Source organism: Schistocerca gregaria, chromosome 1, assembly GCF_023897955.1.
Source record: "Schistocerca gregaria isolate iqSchGreg1 chromosome 1, iqSchGreg1.2, whole genome shotgun sequence".
Taxonomy (NCBI): Eukaryota; Metazoa; Arthropoda; class Insecta; order Orthoptera; family Acrididae; genus Schistocerca; species Schistocerca gregaria.
Window position 1 is genome coordinate 933127246 of NC_064920.1, and position 27134 is coordinate 933154379.

Here is a 27134-nt window from a genome sequence, read left to right on the forward strand (position 1 = left end):
ACGGATATCCTGGCCCCTCCGTTTATTCGCCGTCTGATCTCGATTTTGTAAACGCGCAAAATCTCTGTTCTCCCTTCAGCGGAGCACAATAGACCAGACGTGTGGCATGCAGTGTGGTTATTCTCACCCTTCGATTTGCAGTTGTGGTAAAACTTAAATTTCCGCATAACTACAATTCCTGTAGACAGTTATGTAGGAGACTTCAGGCAAATTAGTCGTGGACTTGAGAAATGATAGTATACAGACTTATAGCGAATATCTACTGTGTCTAGGGTCTGAGGTCACTTTGTGACATGCTGCTGAGACAGGATATGTGCAGAATGGGTCCTAATCTCCCATCCTGTTTATGCTGCAGGGTGGTGGCGCCATCGGCGGTGGCTGCTGGTCTGCTGTGGGATGCTGGTAGCGAGTATGCGGCCGGCGGCGCAGCTGCAGCAGCAGCTGACCACGGCTCTGGTGGTCACGCTACTCGGAGCAGCTGTGGCGCAGCAAGGTCAGTGGAGACGCTGAGTAGCATGTCCAGGTGTGGTAACGTGTCGAGAGCTTAGTTTTGTGGCGCGTCTGTACTGTTGTCCTCCTCAACACAGGATACACAAATCTTCCAGCATAATGAACCTTTTAGTGGCAGTAATTGTGCAAGAACATGGAAACTACGACCTCTATTTACACCTTTCACAAATTTAAAGTCTGAGTATTTGGTAGCGTATCTTGATTTCCCACCACCACGGTAACCTTTTCTCTGTTTTTTTGGGCTTGAAAGCGCGACATTTTTTTGTATTCTCGTTTCAGAGTCCCTTTCGTAGCGGTTTTGTAAGAAGACGCGAGCAGGGCGGTTGGGGTGAGGGGTTGGAGACAGGTGGAGGACACTTGAACGTTTCCTCCTCTCCTAAAATATTTCATGTTTTTACATATACGTATTTCCCAATTTCTTAAATAAGCAGTAAAGAATATAGCAGCATAAGAGTGAAGAGGCAGAAAAAATGCCGAGGAATTCTATAAAATTCCGAGCCCACGTGGATAGACCTGCGCCCTGGCCATCTGCGGGAAACTTTCACAAGCTAACCTGTTACTGACTACAAAGCCGACACGTTTAGAGTCCACGTGTAGAACCGGTGAAACACAGAAAGTAGAAGGAGCTGAGACAGATGGAGAAGAACATTTGCTCCACGAGAAATAAAAATTACAAAAAGTAGGCATCTGTAATATGTGCGGAAATGATTGACATTAAAAGTGTTCCCCTCATTCATGCGCTCACATATTCTTCAGACCTATGTTTATAATCATTACACTATGTAAGATGTCGATAACTGTGAAAGCGCACGCTGATTTTACATTATGCAAGTTTCAATGTTGTCAAAAAATGTAACAGTTTGTTAGAATTATTTTTCTCACTTCATGTCCCATGCACTTCTCAAATTTTTGGAAAAATGTTTTTCAAATGCTGCAGTTCTCTGAAATGAAATTTCTTATAAGTTATGCTAAGGGAGTATCCTCACTCATGTAAATCAGTTACTGCATTAAAGTGTTTTATTTTTGTTATTATTATAACCTAGACATCTGTGGCATGTTAAAAGCTATGTGAACAGTAACTTAGATTCTAGGAGATAGGAATGGGAAGAGAGAGTGTAAGAAAATGTGACCCTTCCCTCCCTCCATCTAGACCCAATCTCTGGATCCACATCTCGCTTTAACGGGTGTAGCTACATTGCCGGGCGCAGTGGCCATGCGGTACTAGGCGCTACAGTCTGGAACCTCGCGACCGCTACGGTCGCAGGTTCGAATCCTGCCTCGGGCATGGATGTGTGTGATGTCCTTAGGTTACTTAGGTTCAAGTGGTTCTAAGTTCTAGGGGACTGATGACCAAAGAAGTTAAGTCCCATAGTCCTCAGAGCCATTTGAACCATTTTTTCAGCTACATCTTAAAATTTGCTTGGGCTTGAAAAAGATTTCTCATAGCCACTGCAAGAGGTCTAAGTGCCGATAGTTTTATTGGTGACTGAGGCAGTGTACTGAAAAACATTCCGTCAGTACTTAAGTCATGCAAACTAATAACTATAGCTATTACAAGTCGTATGTTTTTAGGTTGGTTAGTACCTCCAAGTACTTGTGGCAAGACCAAACCATTAGTGCTTATTTTCGACTGGGCAGCAGGTTAGGTGTTGAAGTGTGGACGCATCAACGCAAAACGGTTAGCCTATACTGCCAAACGTAATCCACTCAGTGGTGCAGTATGATGATGCAGAAAATATCAGGTGTAGACCTTGTGACATGTTGTTGCGTACATTATTCGACGCAGAGAAAAAACAACCAACTACCTAATGCGTACACAAATTTAGTTAGCACATATAATATATCTGTACTTACACGTGTTACACATTGTTGTGTGTTTGTGTGTGCGTGAGAGAGAGAGAGAGAGAGAGAGAGAGAGAGAGAGAGAGAGTTTTTCTATTTGTATGAAGTTTTTCTCATACAATAGGAAATTAAGCTCTGGCAAGTTCATTATTTGATAATCAACAGAATGATGACTATCAGTCTTTCTTTTCTTTTACCCATATCTGTCAATAGCAATTCCTAATCATGAAAATTTTATTTTTTCTCTTTATGGGGAAAGATGAATAGTCTCGAACGTTTAACATAACGCTCTCGGTACTAACACGCCTTTTTATATGGTATTAATATAGTTTCTCTTACGAAAAGAATAGGAAAGAACGTGAAACACTATTCGTGCCGCTTTATCTTCCACGTACATTGCGGTTTCATAACTAATTAGCGCCACGTTGTTTTGAAATTTCAATCTTCGGTTTTCAAGTGTCATAAATAAGGAATAACTGTAGCGAGTGATTGTCATCCTGAAGTAAACGGCCCTTTAAAATCGGCGTCCTTTAAAATCGGTAATGTGAATGAAGATTGCCATATTGGCAAACAAACCGCTTGTAATTAATTCCAGGCTCTTCAATTAAACAAACGTCACCTTCCTTTGTAAGTTCTAAATCTTAAGTTTACCATTTACAGTCTCGTATGAAGTATAGAATAGTAGGAGAATGACTGCATTTGGAAGCTAGTTGTCGATCCTATACGTATTGATTGGCCACAATTTTGAAGTAAACTCACCCTCAGATGAACGAGAACAAGTGTTGGAGGTGCAATATAGCAGAGTGGCGAAGCGATCGATTCAGTATGTACATAAGAACGGCAAACAAAACCAAATACGTTTTTTGCAGCATCCTATGGGTGCAAACAAAAATAAAAGTAGCTTTTTATTGAATATTTTTATTTGTTACATATCCAGATACCTATTTAATCCCAGATTTATCATAGATAGTGAAGAAAGCTAGGCTATCTACTGACGTTATTAACTGTGACTACAAACATATAAAATTCTGAACTATAATGAGTGGGTCACAAACAGGAAAATCCTTGATAAATGGAACCTCTGTTCTGTTGTAAACGTATTTTAATGAAATTTAGAGACTGACCAAGCTGATTATGAATTATTTGCTATAACTGGCCGAACGGATCATATCAGTACCATAAGAGCAGTCATATTCTCATTCACCCGCTGCGAATTTCTAGTGTTACACTGCGAGAATAAATAACTACACTTACCTTAAAGCCTAGGCAGTAGAAAACTCTTTCTTCTTTACGGGATAATTTAGCGGTTAGTCACTTAAATTTTCAATGACACAATATGACCTTTAGGCACCAACGTAGCCATAACTGGAACTACATGAGAATCATCGAAGGGTCCAAAGCCTTCAGGTAAAGGTCGTAATTATATCCTCAGATATATCCAGCTCTTTTTCCTTATTTCCGTCACCTAGTAAGCTCTGTATGAAATGAAAACAATAGAGAAGAACGAGAAGGTCGACATTTTACAAAACGTAGATAAATAATCGTTAAAAACCTTAGTTCATCTCATTATGGGTTACTCATTTAGTATAAATGATATTCCTAGACCATTTAGTGCTACAACAGAACACAGATTACCACCAATGCCAGAAATAACAGATACTACAAAAGGATTAGAATAGAAGAGGACTTTTTGTTTCTCGGACATAAAGCACGAACGAGACCAACTAGTTTTACCAAGCGGATTATTATGTACTTCATAGAACGAAAAGAAGGGGCCCTGCTTCTTCGAAATTGGTGGGATGTTTAAAAAGATGTCGTCACATATAAAGGACTCCATGGCAGTGACTTATTCAAGAAGGAACGCGAAGCAAAGAAGGATTCACATGAATACTGACAAGACGTGTACGGGAGGAATAAAGAGGCTCAAAAAACCGAACAAAATCTACTGGGTGCAAGTTAAAGCACGAAGAAAGAGGTTGTTGAAAGAGCGTGATTTTCAGATGGACTTATGGAATTAAATAGCATTCATGCTGGTCAACCAAAATACTTTCACAGATAGCAAAAAATTTAGACTCTGTAATGACAGGATCACTGCGAATATAGGCAGAGAATGCGCAGAATATTAAAGGCGTTCGTTATAATCACTTTTCTTCCATCTGTCACCATCAGCGGGTGTACCGAGTGACGAAACTAGGATGTGGCCAGACTGACGATCCGGCGGTCAGTAAGCCTGTCCTTGCCTCTGGCCCTGGGCTGGCGGGACACAGCGTTACGTAAGTCACCCTAAGCCGGCGGCAGGCAGCGCCCGCTCTGGAAAAGGCGGTCCTTTCCTGGGGCTTAGCATCAGTTATTCAGTAAGCTGGTTTGCTTTACGCAACACGCCGGCTTTTGTGAGCCAAGTGGCCCGTCCGCTTTAAGACTGGTATTGGCAACGCCACCGGTGGAAACACGGGGGCCTCTACTGAAAGGAAACCTCGCCGCCCAAAGTCCTCTGTGGGCAGTTAACAACTGGTTTTGCTCTAAGGTCTTGGATGCCGCACAGACTGAAAAATGTTAGACAATGAAGAACACCGAATAAAGAGATGAATGACTGGTAGTTCACATGAAACTCTTACTAAAAGTTCTACAGATACGACTGTAATTGAGACTTCCTGAGTCTTAAAGAGGGAGAATGCCATTAGCAAATCTGATGTATTTTTCCAATTTTGTAAGATTAAAATTTGTTTATGTGTTGCAACATATTTCTATTTTTATAATTTTATTTGTTTAACTGATATCTATGAACACCTTACTATTTCAATCATTCTCATGTACTTACTTCACTTCTTATTTATTTTTACACTACTATACATTCCTGTGTTTTTCGTGTTGTTACATTCCTGCGATTTTACATCTTGTAGAATGAGTACATAGGCAAACTAAAAGTACGAGAATGAGAATGAAGCCGGAAAACACGAATCAGTATCTACAAACGCAAATGAAACTGGTATATAAGCACATAAATTAAGTAGTAACCTGTTTATTTCAGCCAACTACTAAGTGCCATTGTTAGCATATTATTAATAATAATTGTTTTAACTTTCTTATATGGAGCATAGAACTACAACATCTTGTTCTGCCTTCTGCTATTTTTTTCACTTCTTCCCGTACTATTCCTTGCTGTTGACCTCCTGTTTCAACTGATGGTCTCCGCGTCATTCTGGGCCTTCTTCGCCTCCCTCGTTCCTGTGGGGTCCAATGAAGCGCTTCCTTCGCATTGTGTTCATTTCGTAAGTCTCCAAGGTGTATGTCGTAAACATTGCCACTTCCTGCCTCTCGTTTGCAGTTCAGTTGGCTTCTGATTGAGTCCTTCCCAGAGTGTATCATTAGAGATGACATTTGGTCACCATATCCCCAGGATGTCCCTGAAATACGTCAAAAACGTGTTGTTGAATATCTGCAGCTTTTGGATTATGCGATTTGTCACTTTCCATGTTTCACACCCGTATAGGAACGCAGACTGTACGTTACTTTCAAATATCTGAATTTTGGTCCTCAGTGTTATTCCCTTCGATCTCCAGGTAGAGCGGACAGTTGTAAAAGAGCCTTTGGCTTTGTTGATGCGGTTGTTGTTGTCCTCTGTTAAACCAACCGCCATATGGTGTACTCATGCCATCAAGGTAGCCAAATTTATGCACCTTTTCGATTACCTGGCGCCTTTAGGTTTAAGGACAGCGGTGTTGTTATCATTTCCCCATATGTTTTTTGTTTTTTCCGCATTAATTATCCAGCCGAGTTTCTTCCACGCAAATTTCAGATCTTATTGTTTCTCTTTCATGTCGTTGAGGTTAAGGGGTAGAAGGCACAGGTCCTCTGCAAAATTTTGGTCTTCTGGGTGTGTTCCATTGCTCAATTTTATTCATCTCACTTTATCTATTGCTTGCGTCATTGCAAGAACTAGTACTATGTTAAGTAGTATCGGCAACAGCATGCAGCCTTGCTTACCTGCTGCTTTCACTGCTATTTGATCTGAAAGTAGGACTGGATGTTAAACCTGGCACTAGTAGTTTTCATACGTGCACTGACAAGAGCAAATATTTTCTTCGGCATTCCAAAAGTTTGCAGTGAGCCCTATTGTTTTGTTCTAATTATAGTGTCGTATTCTTTTTCAAGGTCTACAAACAGCTTGTAAAGCGGTCATTGGTATTCATATGAATGTTCAGCTACTATTCTCTGGTCAATGCAAGAGCATCCTTCTCTGAATCCTGCTTGTTCTCTTCGTATTTTCTTCTGTATACACGCTTTTATCGAATTTATTATTATTCGTAAGAGGATCTTGCTTGGGATTGACAGCCTCTCCAATTATCACAAACCGATTGATCTGCTATGACTTTGTTCCAATCATCGCTACTTTGGCTGTCAGCAGTGGATGAAAAATTTCAGCTTTTCCGTTTTTTATGTATTTGGCTGCTTCATCGATTTATTCTCCGGATAGCAGTTCAACGTTAATTGACATATCTTCTCCGTCTACATTCAGCTGAATCACAGTGTCTACTGTAGTTTCATAATTCAGAAGGTTCTCAAAATGTTAGTTCCATTATATAGGGTCTTGCTATCGCCCCTGTTAACTGCTGCCTCCGCCTTCTTGCGAGATTTTTGATGAAGGTTCTCATATGCTTTCTTAAACTCCTCTTCACCATCCTATTTAATGTGCAGAGTTCCTCTTTGATTTCTTCTTTTACTTCTCTTATCTGTGTGCAATTTAGCTAGGGTTTTACTTTTCTCGTCCCCTGTATTGCATCCCAAGTACGGCTAGAGGTCCATTCTTGTCTGCCGAGATCCTTTGTTTCGAGAATTTCTTCAGGAATCCATGTACAGATCTCTTCACTGGCTCCCATTGTTCCTCAGTGTCGTTCTCTGCGTTTCCTCTGCTAAGCACTTGAAAACGATTTCTCAATAGGGTCGACAACTCCTCTCAGACTTCCCAAAATTAAACCTAACCCTCTACTGCCCGCAATGTCTCTTGTGTGTAGCTATTTTAGACAGACTGTTGGTAGCATGAAGTGGTGATGATTGCTACCAAAATCAGCCCCTGTTTTATTCCTCGCATTTAGGAGTGGTCTTCCCCATGTCCTTCTAATTTGCAGAGGGGTGCTGTGTGCTGCCATCTGGTGAAACACACGACTCTTCGTGGCACTGTTTATAGAGTTAAATAGACCCTCCAATGCAGGCTTTGGTGGCCGAGCTGTTCTAGGCGCTACAGTCGCAGGTTCGAATCCTGCCTCGGCATGGATGTGTGTGATGTCCTTAGGTTAGTTAGGTTTAAATAGTTCTAAGTTCTAGGGGATTGATGACCTCAGCAGTTAAGTCCCATAGTGCTCAGAGCCATACCCTCCAATGATCAGGTTAAACATACCTCACAAGTTCACCATTGTCATTACAGGTTCCCAACCCATGTTGCTTTATAATCTGCTCTATTCCATGGTTGTCATTCCAAATTTTTGCATTGAAGTCACCCATCAACAGGAGGATATCATTTTTTCGACTCTTTTGTACTGTTTCTTGGAGTTTGCTATAAAACTTGTCTTTCTCGTCATCCTCAGACATTCCTGTTGGTGCGTAACATTGTACAATGGTGACTGGTCCTACCCTCGTTGCAAAGCGAGCGATTGTGAGTCTGTTTAATTGAGCGCCACGCTATCAGAGATTTCTTGGCTTTCCGGTCTTGTGCTAATGCCATTCCTTCACTATGGATTTCATCTTTTCTTCAAGAATAAAGGAGGATATGGCCTTCCTTCATTCTTTTTTCTCTAAATCCAGTTATTCTTGGTTCACTTAATCCTAAAATTGCTAATCTATATCGTTTCATTTCTTGTACTACTTCTTTTGTTTTCCTGTTTGTCACATTGTTCTCACTTTTCCAGAATCCTATTCGTGTTACCAGTTTCATCACCAAAGTTGCTATCTTTAAATCCGTCCGATTATTAGTTCAAAATGGTTCAAATTGCTCTGAACACTATGGAACTTAACATCTGAGGTCATCAGTCCCCTAGACTTAGAATTACTTAAACCTAACTAACATAAGGACATCACACACATCCATGCCCTATGCAGGATTCGAACCTGCGACAATAGCAGCAGCACGGTTCCGGACTGAAGCACCTAGAACCGCTCGGCTACAGCGACCGGCCCCGATTATTAATCAGTGCTCTCTGTTGAAGTTCCTGTGATATGCTAGCTTCAGGTTCACGGGTTATCGGGCCATACACCCTATCCCAATGGGAGGGCTCCTCCCTTGATTGTTATTGAACTAACAGATGTTTTCTGTTTAGGTTATCTCCCTTATCCTTTGAGGGTTCTCTCTTTCTGCAAGAGAGCAGCTACTCATTATGGTCCGCAACCCATATTGCCCAACAATTTGCTCTATTCTATTGTTGTCATTCTGGTGAGCGTTTCCCTATCAGACACCTAAGGACCAACAACCCCTCACGGGACTGTTCATATTGTTAGACATACAAATGCGAACGAATTCCCAAGCCATCGAAATGATGATCACAGTGCTCTACAGATGGTTTAAATACCGTGTGAATGACAGTACGAGTTACCACCGCGATATACTGTAGCTGACAATCGTTGCGGTCACCTGACGCCTGGATTGTAGTTCAGCAGTCTCCCATCGACCAACTGCGAAGTTCTCGAGTGACTATACAGTGTAGCACTGATGCCTACAGCACAGGGTTCTAAGTGGATACTCGGGGTCACCACTCCCAGCCATCAAAGGCACTATACGGTACACTCTTCCAAATTACAGGTGCTCTATATCCGTTCCCTGAAAATATGGAATAAAGACTGCGTATTACCGGCTAGTCAACTAAAGATTGTCTAAAGTTTCCTTAACGCTATATGCGGGAAGATTGTTGAGGAGAAAGAAAGGTATCTTTAACAGGACCAAATTTATATCTGGAACGACACTGCAGTGCATGTGTTGATCACAAAGAAAGAAGCAATGTCCTTCGGACACACTGAAACGACGACGTATGGAAGTCTGGGTGTCGCCGTCGGTCGTGTGTGGATAGTCAGAGTGGTTACGCCGAGCGTTCCCGTAAAGCAGTTCGTGTCTCAGTCCGGTACAAATTTTCGCTGTTCGAATTCGCAACTGCGAATACGTTTCATTTTACATCTGCAAATTTACGGCATTCTCAGAGCAAACTGTGTGCTCTATTTCGCGGCTTTCCGTGTGTCAAGTTGTATGTATCAGTCTTCACCAGTCACATAGACACACACTGTTTTCAGACCACGAAGTGAGTGGGACAGCTACAGCTATAGAAATTGATCTGAATAAATAAATTACAGCAGTCGCTGCCAAGAGATGATTTTTTGATCTCCTATTGATTCACAACTAGTTTCGTGACTGTAAGTAACATCCTCAGGTGCCAAACAATTTACCTTATTAGACATGGAAGCCTTCCTTCAATAAAACATGTAAGTCACCTTTTCTTATGATGACCATAGCGTAAAAACGCAATATAAAAAATAAAAAAAACTTGACACTGGACTGCATGTGTGATGTAACAAAAGCTGCGGTGAGAGACCGTACGTGTAGCGGCCCAGCCCACATGTATCCAAGTGCTTATATTCCACCTATAATGTTCTTGACGCTTTCTTGGATGATTTCGTCGTGTTCGTCCGTGAGTTCTCCTCTGCTAGTTAGCAACAGCACCGAAAACTTTGCCTGCATCGAGTCTTGAGATACTTGTTAGCGTCAACGTGTAAAGAATTATTCGGTTCACCTATCACATCACAAGATTTTCTTCTGAGGCCATAAAGATAAAGAGAGGTTAACGAATCATTTTTGGTCGACTAGAAATAGAATCCGCCAACCAACTGAGACCCACATGTAAAAATAAGAAGTTCTCCAAGATCTCCCACCGAGCGAGGTGGCACAGTGGTAGCATACAGGACTCGCATTTGGGACGACGATGTTTCAAATCCACCTTCGGCCATCGAGATTAAGGTTTCCCGTGATTTTCTTAAATATTTTAAGGCAAAGTCCGGGATGATCCTTTTCAAAGGGCACGCTCGATTTCCTCCTCCACCCCTTCATAATCCGACCTTGAGTTCCGTTCCTAATGACACTGGTCTTACTTCCTTCCAAATTCTGACGTTTTGTGATTTATATATTCTATCACTGATGCTGACATATAAAGTATTTCCTTCGCCCATCGGTCTCTGAATAGTAGTCAGACTACCGACGTAGGAAATGTTAGTTCACTTTCCTCCCGAAACGATTTACTTTTTTTTAATTTTGACTCCAAAATCCAATTTTGAGGTACGCCACACTCAAATGAAGTCAAGAAAGAAGTAAGCAGAACAATAATCTCAAGGAAATGTTTGGGAGTTTTCTTCAAAATTCCAATACATTCGTTTAAAATGCGTGGACATTAAAGCACAGGAAAAATGCATTTCAGGTTTAGGAGTAATAACAATAATCAGAAATTCGTCGCCATTAAAGTAGCAAATCATCAAAAATACACATGTGTGAGGTAATGAGCAAATGAGTGAAGCGTTTAGCGTTTCTTGGGCCAGTGTGAAAATGTGGACGAAAATATTGTGTAGACCAGAAAATCTAGATCATTATCAGAGTAGTGATGAAATTAAAGTGGAAGACTTAGTTCACCTATCTTATGAGAAAATGAATTTAATCTATAATTGTTATAATAATTGCTCATGCAGCTGTATAAGAGCGTCTTTAATAACAACTATTACTAGGACATACTTTAACTCCCCGTTGTTGTTGTTGTTGTGGTCTTCAGTGCTGAGACTGGTTTGATGCAGCTCTCGATGCTACTCTATCCTGTGCAAGCTTCTTCATCTCCCAGTACCTACTGCAACCTACATCCTTCTGAATCTGCTTAGTGTAGTCGTCTCCTGGTCTCCCTCTATGGTTTTTACCCTCCACGCTGCACTCCAATACTAAACTGGTGATCCCTTGATGCCTCAGGACATGTCCTACCAACCGATCCCTTCTTCTAGTCCAGTTGTGCTACAAACTTCTCTTCTCCCCAATCCTATTCAATACCTCCTCATTAGTTACGTGATCTACCCATCTAATCTTCAGCATTCTTCTGTAACACCACATTTTGAAAGCTTCTATTCTCTTCTTGTCCAAACTATTTATCGTCCATGTTTCACTTCCATACATGGCTACACTCAATACAAATACTTTGAGGAATGGCTTTCTGACACTTAAATCTATACTTGATGTTAACAAATTTCTCTTGTTCAGAAACGCTTTCCTTGCCATTGCCAGTCTACGTTTTATATCCTCTCTACTTCGACCATCTCAGTTATTTTGCTCCCCAAATAGCAAAACTCCTTTACTACTTTAAGTGTCTCATTTCCTAATCTAATTCCCTCAGCATCACTCGACTTAATTCGACTACATTCCATTATCATCGTCTTGCTTTTGTTGATGTTCATCTTATATCCTCCTTTCAAGACACTATCCATTCCGTTCAACTGCTCTTCCAAGGCCTTTTCTGTCTCTGAGAGAATTACAATGTCATCGGCGAACCTCAAAGTTTTTATTTCTTGTTCTTGGATTTTAATACCTACTCCGAACTTTTTTTTGTTTCCTTACTGCTTGTCAATATACAGATTGAATAGCATCGGGGAGAGGCTACTACCCTGTCTCACTCCCTTCCCAACCACTGCTTCCCTTTAATGTCCCTCAACTCTTATAACTGTCATCTTGTTTCTGTACAAATTGTAAATAGCCTTTCGCTCCTTGTATTTTACCCCTGCCACCTTCAGAATTGGAAAGAGTGTATTCCAGTCAACATCAGCGGATATCCGTGTCTTCGTAACAGTCAAATTGTTTATGAATGTGTTCACTCAATGCTGGTTGCAGAAAACTAATATAAGAGTAGAAATAGTTTATGTATGTGTTCACGCACCGCTTGTTGCACAGAACAAACATAGAAGTAGATTAAGCAAACAGAATAACTCTCACGGTGTTCAGTCTAGTTTCAGCTCTCTTCATTGGGTTGTTGACTTTAATACTCCCGTTTCGTCATGCGATCGAACACTCGTACAATAGTTATAGAAGCTTGAGGACGTGCCTCGCTACCAGTACCAAGTCCCACGCATGCAGCAAGCCAAGCCACCAGCAGAGCGCAATGTCATATTCATGACTCTCCACAGAGTTGGGCGCCGATGTTGTGCTGACGTCTTCGACAACAGTAAACAGGTGTCTCATAGCACCCTACAAGTGGACTCCTTAAAGTGGTTATATCAACTGACAACATCCATGTGAGTATGGACAACATCGACTGCCTCGGATTTCGATGTCCAAAGATGCGTCTACAACGAAGCGCAGAGAGACCATTAGCGGGTAAGTTCCCCGTTCAGTCTCTGAGTTCAGCCCTCACCTGCTTGGGACTCCGCGATTGGTGGTGTCTGTCGCACTACCTGTCAATGTTGGTTTGATGATGGAATACATATGGCGAGCGTTATGCCATCAACAGAGATATGCCTACTCTGCGCCCTCTTTATGCTGACCATCCTACTGATTGTGAATGTGTGGTACTTAATATCTTAGCATTGCTTAACTTTGTGGATTTACACTTCCATTCGAGATTCTTCTTTCTGAACTGGCGTCCTTGTAAATTTACAGCCCTTTCGTATGTCTGCGGATGCATGAGGTGTCATTCAATCCTTCACCTTACTCTTGATTCAATTTTATGAAGGAGGAACGTAGTTACTATTACAGTGTCTAATGACACTTCGAAAGTACAAAAGATATCGCTGCATTACTGCGTGTGGTGGCAACACTGCAACTGACGGCTTCCAAGCACATGAAAGCTATATTGTATTCATTAGTATCACTTCCATCCTTAATCTGGGAGCTCAACGAGTAGTTCTTGAGATCAGAATTCTAACGCTTCATGATATAATGGTTATTGTAGTTTGCAATGTGTAACATATAGTTACGGACAAGGCGACATTTGCTTATGTATCCAGTAACCCACTGAGCAGGGCGACCCCCATCCATTGTCACCACAGGAGGACGGAAAAGGACTCAGAATATACAAACTGGTCCATAGTCGGCAGAGAATTATTAGACTGCTAAATCTGGAATCGGGTTGGTACAGACACACATTCCAAGGAGGTTTGGGAATATTTAGTGCCGTACGTAATAGGGTGTTTGCATTGCTGGTATCGGGTGCCTTTTCGAGAGATACACCCATAACGTCTTCATACATGATGTCCTTCTGTTTTTATCACTTCGTTGTCGTGATGCAAGAGAAGTTGGAATGTTCACCTGCATTCGCATTACTCTAAAGTAGACCTGACAGTCTGTAAATTATTAATAACTGAAGGCAAAGAGTATGTATCTGTAATACTCTGGAAAACTTTCTCATCAAAAATCAAAAGTTACAGTGGTCAACTGTCACTTATGAAATCTGTATGCTTTTGTGTATGTAACTTCTGAGTTATACAGAAAATATACAAACTGATACAGTTTCCTAATTCTTCCCCACAATGTTCGTGATGGTCCTACAGTCGATTTCTACCTGGGCGATGGAAACAGCTACTCCGCTCTGCTTTAATATTTGAAAGAAGTTGTGGAGCTACATGTTCCTGAAAGAAATCACTGCACGGCTGACAGCTTTAAAATTTGCTTTAGCTACCTGTCAGTAAAGATTGATATGTTGAAAGAAACGCAGCTAGTGCGAAGTATGATAGGAAAGTGGCGTTACGTTTTACTTTCAAACAGTGAGACGATAGCTTAACGAACTAACGGCAAACGAATGATAATGTTGTTCCAAATTGAAATCATATTGCGACTATTAACCACATAGAATCTGTACTGCATTTGAATGAGATCTGTAGTATTCTTCAGACATGTCACAGACAATAAAACTGTACGGATCAGCACTGACAAGGAGGAAATTTCTGGCCAGGGAAGGTCTATTAGTATAAAAAATAGGTCGTAATATGAGGACGAAATTTTTGAGACTGTACGTTTAGAGCACAGAATTGTATGGTAGAGAAACATGGACTGTGGAAAAACAAAAGCAAAAGAGAAGCATTTGACATGTGGTGCTACAGAAAGATGTTGAAAATTAGGTGGACTAATAAAGTGTGGAATAAGGAGCTTCTACACAGAATCTGGAGGGAAGAAATATACGGAAAATTAAAGAATTGTTAACATTTAAGTCACATAAACTATTCTGTTCTGCTTTTTTTAAAAATCTTTTTAACCGAAACACAAGGGTGAAAAATTGTTACCACAGCTCTTAACAAGTGATTGATGATTCTGGAATGGATACCAAAGTATAGATTGTTAATCAGAATTCAGCTTTTGCATTACGACAGTTCGCGTAAAGTTAAATATGACGCCAAACAGCACACTTTAGAGTTAGAATTAGCGTTCACAGCAGATACGACCGCTGTCAGTATTGTCTCATTCATGCTGAAAAGTCGCACCGGAGAGCACCGCAAAATATCATCCTGTATCCTCCATGTACGCCATCCGCAGAGCTCTCTCTTGGACCACCGACAACAGGAGACTAATTGCATCTGAACAGCAGTGACGTCATCTGCAAATAACAAGGACGCACTCTCCTAAAACAACCTCTTGCAGCCGAAGCGTTAAATGTCATCCATATGTTTACGTATCCAGAGACTCTCTCTGAGGTATTTATTACAAATAAAGCTGCCACTTATCATAACTCAACAACCGTACCACTTAAACTCTCAATTACAACGACGTTATTCGGCGAGTTCACTACTGAGGCAGATGGTTTCAGTTCTGAAGTTTACTATTGTACGGAGGTATTTGATTAGTGACCAGAATATGTTCTGTCACCCCATCTTTTATCTGGCGGGACAGTTCGGACGAAATTACATACAATGCCATCCGTCAGGACACACATGACGTGAGTACTGTGCAGTGGACCAAGTCGATATTTCTAGCCCTTAGTCATTGTCAGGGGAAATGTAGTTGGTAAAGTAACAGTACAGTTTTCTTGGTTCACTTTAAGCAATTCCCGCAACATTTCCAGAACGACATGTTTCCCCTAATCTTCTGGCAAAAATGACGATGACAGACTTGCAAAGGAAATGAATTAGATTTTTATTTGAAAAAAAAAACAACCGGAAGACATGTCAATTTTCAGTTAACTAGTCTGCAGGGCCTATTTTGAGTTCACAGCGTTAGAGTCCAGGTTAAACTAACAGGTCAAGTGCAGACATAATAGGAAATTTCACGTTGCCTGTGGCAAACATTGGCAAACTGCTGTTAACCGCCCGGGGCTGTCATTACCACCCGTTCTCATTGTATTTACTGTATTATGCAAGTAAAAAATTTTACACTCAGCTTTCCATTCAACTAATAATTCGATGGGCATGTTCAGTTATAGGCTTACGTTTGTACGCAGTACGCATGCGTATTTTCTGTATTAATAATGGGCTCTTATCGTTCCCTTACTTACACCACTTTTACATGGATTATGTCCACCCGTAAGTGGTGAAGATGCGTACCACATGGTCACTCGCCATCAGAGTATTATGCGTATCACTGTATGTCTGAAATACAATTTATTTTCAGGGCAGAGTCTGGAATCTTAAACGGTTGTTTTTCCGGTTGCAGCCGCGTCTGACTGGAACTAGATCCCGTACGCCTTGTGAGAAACTGTGCTTCCATCTGCCTTGACGTTGTAATTTTGGGTACTGCACTGCTTACGACATCCAGTGGATCCCTGTGTTATCAGGGCATGCTAGAGTCACATTATTATATACTTGTTTGCTCTTTACAGAATATTTTCTTAAATTTTAATAGATTGGCGGATGGCTCCTGAGCTAAAAACATAAATCTCTAACCTTCTACAAATGTTTACTATCAGATTTTCTTAGTTAAGCTGTGGCTTTGTAGCGGCACTTACGGTTCTCTTGTTTTGAAATTGCAAGTTAAGACAAATGGCATACAGACAAGAGGAATAAATTCATCCTACCACGAACAAAAACACCATCGACATGACACTGTTACTCGTATGGTAATCTGAGCGATGAAGGAGGCTATAGTGTTAGTTCTATCATCGCGACACTCCGTTACGGGTGAAACAGTATCCGCTATTAAGCAAGTACTAGCCTATCACTGTCAATGAAAATTATGCTCTTTGTAGTGAAGTGGTGTACAGTACCACACTCTTCCTGCAGGACACTAGTGCCGCTCGGTCACACAACGAGATTTGGCCAATGAAATTCTTCGAGAAAGACACCAGTTACAGCTACAGGGAGAGAGCAAATGACCCTTAAAAAACTTCTACGAGCCTCAAAGGACACCTGGTGGAGAATGATTTGAATACTAACTCACTAATGTTTTCGTACAACAGTAATGAATATCTAAGACAATGTTGCTTACTTTTCTGCATTTGCTTTTATCCGAATGGATGAGTAATAGCAATTTACTGAGTATCTGATAACTTTCGCCTTTCTAACCTACTACCTAATGCTGTACGATGAGCAGTTCCAAAAATATTTCAAGTTGGCTGCTAATAGAGGATTGAAAAGGGGAATGTAGGCCACTTCCGTGACACACGTTTTTTGAAAAAAAATTTATTTACATTTCTTGTGTATTTGAGCAAGGCTCATTATGAAGTCGTATAGCAGTTGGCAAAGTGGCTGAACACTGTAGTATATTTCATTCAGCTGATGAACTCCAAGGAAATGCACTGTTTTAAACGATAATACGTGTAGAGGAAAAGCAGTAAATCTTCTACGTGGGTGTCCACAGACTTTTTGACAAATTAAGAGCATCCTGAAGAAAACTACTTGGCTCATAAAACTATGTGTAGGATCAGTGCACGAAATCTATATCTAGCTCTTCACGGGGCACACGCTCTACAGGCTGAGTGAGCAAACATGACTCACGATTCGTCGTCACAGTTTTGCTTCTGCCAGTGCTCTTCTCACAATTCCATAATATTTTTTACCAATATCTCCGCTTCCAGGGATACCAGACCAGTAGGAGGGGCCTGAGTAGCTTACTTCCGTGCAGTTTGGAAAGTAGGAAAGAACTGTTGGTGTTAGTACAGCCCTAAGGGTGGGTTTTGTGCAACGCGCCTGAATAACTCAGTGGACAGAACACTTCCTCGCGAAAAGTGACTGATCTCGTTTAAAGTCCCTGTCCGCGACACAGTTTTAATCTGTTTAAAACTTTCAAATCAGCCCAAACTCAGCAGCAGAATGAACATTCGCTCTGAAATCATCTCGAATATTTCTGTATGCACACACCTGTTTATTGCCGTCTATTGTTTCTATAAAAAAAAAAAAAAAGTTTTACACGCCAAAGACAGTCGTGAGCTCCTTAACGTGTATAGTTATTATCTCGCCCCGGGCAAAGTAATCTAGTGGAACACCCCTTCTGCTTTATCGGTTTACCATTTATTACACCTCAGTGGCTTCTAGGGCTTCGGGGAAGTGACAGCGAAGTGCCTGTGACACCAACTGCTACGCGTAGATCGCCGTGCGGCAAGGCACGTGCTCTTGCCCTTTCTCCTCGCAGCTCTGTGGGGGCGTAACTGGCGCGTTCCGCTGACGCGACGGATGGCCTCCTCTTCCGCGCACCGGATGACGCCACGAGGTGCGGGGGTGCCACATGTGGCACTAAGCAGTGACGCAGGCGCCACGGCCCGCCTCCGCGCGATCGTATATTGTTTTACGATACGCGGAACGACGCCGCGTAGCGCAGCCCCTGCCAGCGCTTTTATTTACATATTGCGACATGTTTTATTCAGAGACGGCGCCTCCAAAATTCAGCATCTGCAACCGAACTTCATTTACCCGCGTTTGCTTCCCGGTCTACAGCAGGGCACTGGCCGAACTGAATGTCTTTTCGGACCTCTTTGTCCTTGTTTCTCACCGTACTTACAATACATCCCGTCGAAATGAGGGTTTGTTGATTCGTAGAATACATACGGAAGCAATGAGTAATTACTTCCTAGTGCATCTTCCGTAAAAAGGTAGTATGATAGGCGGGCGTGTTTTTACTTCACAGTACGTACTGATGTGCCTGCATTTTCCACTTACTGCATCCTTATTTGGCCGAGCGGTTCTAGGCTCGTCAGCCCGGAACGGCGCTGCTGCTAGGCCGCAAGTTCGAATCCTGGTTCGGGCTTTGATGTCTATGATGTCCTCAGGTTAGTTAGGCTCAAGTACTTGTAAGTCTAGGGAACTGATGACTTCAGATGTTAAGTCCCATAGTGCTCAGAGCCATTTGACGCATCCTAATTAACGTCCGTCTTTGGTACGTTCCGACGTGGAAACTGTGATCAATGGGGTCATCCGTGAGGGGTTTTCGTCATGGCAGAAAGGGAAGGGAAACGGCGTCAATATAGTTGAAAGAGGACGGTACGACAGTAGTGGGGAGTTAGCGAGCGAGAGAGAGGCAATAGTTACAATGAAAACAATTGGACCACAATGATACTGAAGATATGAATATTCAAACTTTATAGACATAGAATTTCACACGTACATAACCCCAGAACAAGATTTAGATGGGTTTCGGGTATTAGATGTAGATAACCGAACAGTTTTACCGATGAGGGATACAGAGAGAGAGAGAGAGAGAGAGAGAGAGAGAGAGAGAGAGAGAGAGAGAGAGAGAGGGTGGGGGGAGGGGGAGAGAGGAAGCGACTAAGGGTGGGAGGTCAGACATAGTGGTGAAGGAGGATATCTCTCCAATTTTCCTCACGTCATGTCAGGTCATTTCATCGATTTTTTTCGAACTGAAGTTCATAAAGATGCTTTGCATTAGATGTAGTAGATGGCGTGCAGTATATTACTTTTCCCCCTTAGCGGTCCCAATTTAGGTTATAGGCCATAGGAAATGATTTAGTTTCGTGTGAAGAAGTTTCATTCGGATTAAAAAGAGATGGTTAAGAATAAGAACTCTTATGCCTGCCTATTACTCGTCGCCAAGGGCACCCACATCTGGGAGTCTAGGGGCAACTGGTTGCGATCTCCTCCTGGCTCTCATGGAGGCACGCGTGTTTTTAACATTCTGAGAAGTGCAACTTTTTATGACTACTTTCATAACAAATGAAACTATATAGTTCAAGAGACCTTATCAAATGACAAACATTTATAACGTATAAGGGCAGACTGAAGGACCGAATGAAAATTTATACAGACGCTGGGTTTCGAACCTATGTGTGTTGACCGGGCGGTGTGGCCGTGCGGTTCTAGGCGCTACAGTCTGGAACCGCGTGACCGCTACGGTCGCTGGTTCGAATTCTGCCTCGGGCATGGATGTGTGTAATGATCTTAAGTTTGTTAGGTTTAAGTAGTTCTAAGTTCTAGGTGACTGATGACCTCAGAAGTTAAGTCCCATAGTGCTCAGAGCAATTTGAATCTTTGTTTGAGCCTACGTCTGTTGAGCAGTCTCCTGCTCATTAATCAGGTGCGCTAAACCCTAAGCAGAGTTCTCGGACTACCATACACTCGGACTACCATACGCACCTGAGCCGACTTGGTATTTCCTCCTAAAGTCGAAAAGCATTGCACAAGTTCTCTGGCTGTAGTGGAATAGCACTTCAGGATAGAATGAAACGGAGAACCCTGCCTGCAATCTAAGGACAAGAGCTTAAATCAAATGGAGTCTCAAACATCTACGATGTACACATGCATCCTAAAGCGACGCCAGGGTAGCGTATTGATTGCTGCATCTCGCCCATTCCCTCCCCCACAAACAATCGTATGGGTGCCTTTCGGTCTGTACTACCACAATTAAAGCCACACTTTATCAGATAACATTTCAACCTCGCAGTGCTTCAGTCCCCATTTACTCTCGTTACTATGTTTAGAAAACTGTTCCTGTCCAGTTTTGTAAATCACCTAATGAAGAAATCTGTTTTTTTTTTTCTGTTACAGCGACAATGTGCACTGTTTCTGGTACATAGCTCGTACCTGAATTTTCATCATTCGTCAGTTTTCACGTAATGATGTTTTTTTCTTTTGTAAATATTTACGACAACCTACCTCTGTTACATTGTATATGCCACAACGACACGCTCGCGCAACCAGATATACGAATGCGAACGAAAAAAAAAAGAGAAAACAGTCTCACAGTACATAAAGGACTTATACAAACGAGTAACATAATAGAGAAGAAAAGTACAAATATTTGCCTTATAATCTGCTGCGTTTGCCTCAGGAATATCGCTACGTAAGACCTGTAGTAATCGAACAACGCTGTGGTACTCCATTTGCCTTAACAAGGCTCTTTCATTTGAGAAGTGTTCAGATGGAACAATTCTCAGTGTTCGACGCTAACACTGCCAAAGTTACTTTGCGACATGTCCAATCGATCGTTCAAGAAATGCAACTTATATGATGTGATACATCCCATAAGGTGATATTATTTCAGTAGTTCTTCTACAATAACGCCAAACATGTCTGTTCTGTGGTTGCCTAAAATGTTTTCACAGACGTTTGTGGAAGCCAGCCAAGCTGTTCTTTCAAAGCCAGGCAAGCTGTTGTTTCACCAACACTCAACAAATCAAGGAACTAGAATGAGATTTTCACTCTGCAGCGGAGTGTGCGCTGATATGAAACTTCTTGGCAGATTCAAACTGTGTGCCGGACCGAGACTCGAACTCGGGACCTTTGCCTATGGTGGGCAAGTGCTCTACCAACTTTTTTTTAATAATTAGTATTGAACAAACTAAAAGTACATATATAGTCATTATGCAAGATTTCTTCTAGGTACCATACCATTTAAACATAAACAAATGACTGTTAGTTAAGCAAAAAAAAATTAAGAAGAAAAACATTAAATACAACAATTCTGTCCTCTATTTTTTTTGTCGTTTGTTCGATGCATGGGAATGTGGATAAGGGTGTTGCATCATGTTACAGGTAGGCATGGTACACCCCAACTTTGAGGGGGGTCAAGGAAGACGCTGCGGAGATAACCGGCAAAAGTTTGTCGGTAAGATGGTTTTCGGGTGAGGGTGTTATGCGCTGTCACAACTTTGTACCACAAGTTAAGGACTGTATGCGGACCACTTTGAAAGGGGTATTCTAAAGCCTGTCCTCGAAACCAGATGAGGGTATGGTGCTCAGCAAGAGGGTAGTGAAGTGTCTGGGGCGACAACAGGAAATCCGGGGTTACCGTCGTTGGCGGGGCACGAAGGTAAAAGCCCACGATTCGTTGGATGAGGAGCCATACGTTTTGTTTCAGGGGGCACGTAAGACGGTGCTCATCGTTGTCTTCGAGCTGACAGTCAGGGCAGAGAGGGGAGGTGGCCAGTCCTATGCGATAAAGTCGACTTTTAGTAGGGAATTTTCCATAGACTAAAACATACCAGGGTGCGGACACAGACGACGGTAAAAAGGGTGCATGCACCCCCCCCCCCAAACCTTGCGCCAGTTAATGTCAGGATGCTGTAGCACCATGGGGTCGCAAGGGTTGGACAGCACAAACAAACGATAATAATGTTTTGTACGGGGAGAACGGGTGACTGGATGATGGGCCCGAACGTAGCTGAGTTCTGTTAAACAATTGGCGACATGGTACAATAATGGAGAAATAGGTGCCACATTGATCGGTGGATCGAGAGAAGCTGGTCGGAGGATATCTAAGAGACTGCGTGTTAAGGACGGAACCGTCCCCTGCCAGTGCCGCAACAGAGTGTGGACAAAGAGTGCAGAAGATCGTGCCCGCACGTTGACGAGTCCGAGGCCACCTTTTTCAGGAGGCAATGTTAGAGTGTTGTAGCGGACTTTGAAAAGTGCCCCTGCTGACAGGAAATATCCAAAGGCTGATTGGATGCGGCGGCCAAGGAGTAACGGCATTGGGAGGACCTGGGCGACGTGTACCAGTTTAGGGGCTACATATATGTTGACATAGGACACAAGTCGCCGGTATGCCAGGGCCACTGTGCGGTGTGTGGAGCTCGTAAATTCGATACCCAAGTAACGAAGGGTGGTACTGACTGGGAGTGGGCTCGGCACCATAGCCGGCAGGCCGCGCCCAATGTGCATCATAGTCGATTTACGGACATTAAGAATGCTGCCAGAAAGACGTCCATACTGGTAGATCCATTGGATGGCGTCATTGAGTTCCGTGGAGGAGCAGGTGAGAAAGAGGAGATCGTCCGCATAAGCCCTACAGTGAAAGGTGTAGTCACGCAAAGTGAGGCCCAGCAGTCTAGAGGTAAGTCCAGTGATCAACTGAGCTACCCAAGCACGACTCACGCCCCGTCCTCACAGCTTTGCTTCTGGCAGTACCTCGTCTCCTACCTTCCAACCTTTACAGAAGCTCTCTTGAGAACTGTTCATCAGAAGCTCAAAAAAATGTTCAAATGTGTGAAAATCATATGGGGCGTAACTGCTAAGCTCATTAGTCCTTAAGCTTACACACTACTTAACCTAAATTATCCTACGGACAAAAACAAACCTGTGCCCGAGGGAGGACTGAAACCTCCGCCGGGATCAGCCGCACAGTCCATGACTGCGGCGCGGCAAGTGGAAGCTGATTCCTTAATCTAAAGACCTACAAATGTTCCTTCCTTTATTTTTGCTTCATTGATCCTTGTAAAGATTTTCTCTGAAGTACATCAATTCACCTCAAGTTTTTTTCATGGGTTTCGTAAATTTTTGACGAGACTCGGTTTAAAGTGCTGCGGAGCTAGATACACTTTTTGATGTCAGCAAGAGGGGCGTTCACCACGTTCTTTTGTCCAGTAACAGCCTATATTCAGCCGGCCATCTTTTTCCACAGAACTGTTTTTTTCTTTCTTGTCTCTTTTGTCCCACACGCTTAGGAAGCATCAGAACTTCATGGATCCGAGCTGCATGCCAGCACTAGTAATTACCTTAAGGTATTCACAATGATGCCATTTGTATTTAACGTAGTGGATAGGTGTTAGTAATGGTTTACAAAACCGCATCACGTTTCTTGAGTGAGTATTAAAAAATGGCTATCACAATATACATTGACTTTCGCAACGCGGAGAAATCACCATCCGTTCATATTTTCAGGAGGTTGTGCCCCACAGAGCTTATATATTTGAAAAAAGTCATATTACCGCCTTGAGCTGCCGGTTAATATTCATGCAACTAGTTTAAGTCGTGTGACAATCAACGTGTACCGTATACCAATAATACCTAAGTAACATTACAGGCTTAAACAGTCACGAATTGGTTACCTGACGTAAATTTTAAAATAACACACACGTAACGAAATGCCACGTACTCACATAAAAGCGTTCACGGCGTCATTCCAGGTGAGATATAACATCGATATTGCCAGGTGGTCACAGCATGAATTATAACTGAAAATAAAAGTATATCATGACACAGTAAGTGGTTCAAATGGTTCAGATGGCTATGGGACTTAACTGCTGTGGTCATCAGTCCTCTAGAACTTATAACTACTTAAACCTAACTAACCTAAGGATATCACACACATCCATGCCCGAGGCAGGATTCGAACCTGCGACCGTAGCAGTCGCGCGGTTCCGGACTGAGCGCCTAGAACCGCGAGACCACCGCGGCCGGCGAAGACGTAAGTGGCACACATTTTTATATAGCTACCTGTTATCATATAGTAATATCAATTACGTCGTTAATCTACAAAACTGTGCTACGTAGTGGACTCCTCTATGTTAAAACTGTAATCGGCGTTAGCACTGTGATCACAGAGGCAACTTCGAAGTTGATCACTGTTTATTGGTAGAACCAAAGATGGACAGGGTGATAGACAAATTGTTTTAACAGCATCTCACATAACACAGGCTTTGTAAGTAGCTAATGATGTCCGTTAAACAGCAGCACTATTGGCTTTTATTTTTTATGCTTTAGCTGCTGTTCATTAACGCTATGTTACATCACCCTTGCATACAAGTGAAACATAGTCTTAGACGCTTAATTTGTGTGACGTTCTGCTGACATGGCCATTCTAGCGTTAAGTCTCTCTGCCTAAGATATTATATGTTTTGTAATATGAACAATAATTAAACCTACTTTAATTGACACTTCCAAAAAACAATATTTCAGTTAATATACGTCTCTGTGTGAGGGAAAAATCCTCGATTAGTCATTAATTACACGCAGCTGCCGCTTTAGCTTTTGTATGTGAGACGCAGACGTAACTGTTTGTCCATGAAACTGACCATCTTCTGCTCTACCAGGAAACAGTAATCAGCTGTGAAGTCGCCTCTACGTAATATACATCATAGCGTTAACGCTGATTACATGAATAAGTACGCTACCCAGCACACTTCTTTTTACATTCACTATGTAATTTACATTACCATATGATAACGGGTAGCTATGTAAAAATATTTGAACCACTTACGTCTTCATGATATGTAGCTTTCATAATGAGTCAGATCAGTGTGTCGTAGTATATTTTTATTTTCAGTGTTTAATTCATGCTTTTACCACCTCATGATTAACAGATTCGTGACAATTTAAGACTATAATATAAACAGTATTCTGCCAGCAGCGCAAGGTGGCAATACGATATTTTTCACCAACCATTTAATCACGATGCTACAATCTCAATCTGTTTCTTCAACAATTTTAAATCGCAGGGAAGATCTTTGAGATTCCCTTGAAACAAAAAGTATACTTTTCCTGCGTGTCCGTTACGACATTCGTCTTCACTGTCACGTTCTAAGGATTCCAAGTATTGGCATCTCTTACTATGGCAATCAGGCCTTAAAGCAGACACTGTATTTCGATGTACATTTTGTTTCCGATGTAATAACATCTATTTTTGCCTGACAAATATAACAGCCCATTATATACTCGTTGGTTCCCTCCGAAGAATAGGATAGTAGCATTGTTGAACAGCATATCTGGGGGCCTGACTGTGTCGTGATGGAGAACGCAGCATTAACATTCCACTTTTGCTCTTTCAAATTTAGCACTCGACAGATATAGTAAAAAATATCTGCGCTCTTTACACAGGTACAAGGAATTGCTTCTTCTAAATTATCACAAAATACAAACGACAAACCTTCGCGATATTTTGCAAAAATGAGTGTCTAGATCGCTAAAAGAGTTTCTTTGTAAAAAAAAAATAGTAGCTATCTTGACGGTGTTCTTCACAAAATAAATACAGTGATCACAGACTCATATAGGAAACTCATCTACTTTATTAATAAACCTTCCCTAACGTAGAACATCGATCAGTCACTTCCAACAATTGTTAAAACTTACAATGTTGACATGCAAGTGGTACAAACTCATCGTGATTCTGTAGTCGGGCATGGCACTTCGTTAGTGACGTTTTTTACCTGGAGATCGATTTCTGATTCAGAACCATGTATTTTACTTCATTGAACACACTTCGATTAGTTGTAAAGAATGAAATCTGCAGAATATACGAGGGTTGATACTTTAAAAAAAAAAAAATAAGGATGGGGCCCCTCCACGCCCACACCAATGTGGTGACCAAACCAAAAATTCTACTTTCACCTCCTAATAACATGTTAGTTTTTGAATTAGGAGTCACAGGATGCGGGCTGTGATGTTGTCCATGCGTCTGGGTAAGATTACTCATTAACATGGTCCATCAGGAGATAGAGAGTGGATGAAAGCGATCGAAGGGTAGCGGTTGTAAGGGCAGAGGAAAAAAAAGGGCCAAGGCAATAGATAAGGGAAAAAAACCTCTGCGACAGTAGGACGGGTAGTAAGGGAAATAGCGGCTTGCTATCTGCGGAAGTGCATGCAAGGTGTGGTTATGTTAGTGCGAGGTATCGTGCATCGTTACCTTTGCCGTTGCTGGAGCTCGTTGTGGGGCTTGCTGCAGTTGCCGCGTCCCTGCAACAGTTCAAGGTCGTCGTACATTAGTGGGCGATATTCAAACACGGATTTCATTTTCGATTTCAGCAGCCGCGACTCTTCAATGAATATCATTCGTATGCTTTTTGATGACCAGGTTAATTATTGAACCTTAAATCAAACAACGTTTAGAACAATAAGCGTTTCTCATTATGCGTGAGCGATTGTCAACCACAGTGCAATTGAGTTACTTGAAACCGAAGTAACTTGCTTCAGTACTTATTGCTGAATTCTTCGACGAATATGCTTCTTTTCATCGCAGATATTCTTTTTGAATTCCACTGACGCTCATCTCACTTTTAATATTTTTAATTTTGGAGATCTCTTTTCAATCGGTACGCTGTTTACTCTAGTGTCCGATACGACAAGGAAGTGTGCCAGTTTTGCTTTCATTGTTGTAACACTCACACTCTACGATCTGAATCATGCAGAGAGCCACACCACTTTTAATCAACGCACGGCATTTTATATAGACGTATTGGTAGGACATGTTTTGAGGCATCAAGGGATCACAAATTTAGCGTTGGAGGGCAGCGTGGAGGGTAAAAATCGTAGAGGGAGACCGAGAGATGAGTACACTAAGCAGATTCAGAAGGATGTAGGTTGCAGTAGGTACTGGGTGATGAAGCAGCTTGCACAGGATAGAGTAGCATGGAGAGCTGCATCAAACCAGTCTCAGGACTGAAGACAACAACAACAACTACCGTTGATGAAATATGCCCGAATACTTGTCCGGCAAATAAAGATATTGAAGTGCAGCTCATCTGTAAAACAATATGGCCTTTATGAGGCAGAATATGTATTATAGGTTAATAAGATTGTGTATAATTATTTTATAAAGTCTTCCGTTGACAGACGCACACTGGATAGGTAACTGCACCAGCAACACCATTCACTCGTGATTCAAAAGACGGAACAATGAATTTCTGTTGATGATTGCC

General features: G+C 41.9%; 1 protein-coding gene across 1 annotated transcript in view; it reads left to right on the top strand.

Annotated features, from left to right (window-relative positions):
- The window catches only part of LOC126309833 (discoidin domain-containing receptor tyrosine kinase B-like), a 271956-nt gene that overhangs the window by 37866 nt on the left and 206956 nt on the right, over positions 1 to 27134 (top strand). Inside the window, exon 2 of the mRNA XM_049992104.1 lies at positions 356 to 493. Within this exon, the coding sequence (XP_049848061.1) occupies positions 397 to 493 (97 nt within the window). The 5' untranslated portion in view covers positions 356 to 396. The remainder of the gene's footprint in view (positions 1 to 355; positions 494 to 27134) is intronic.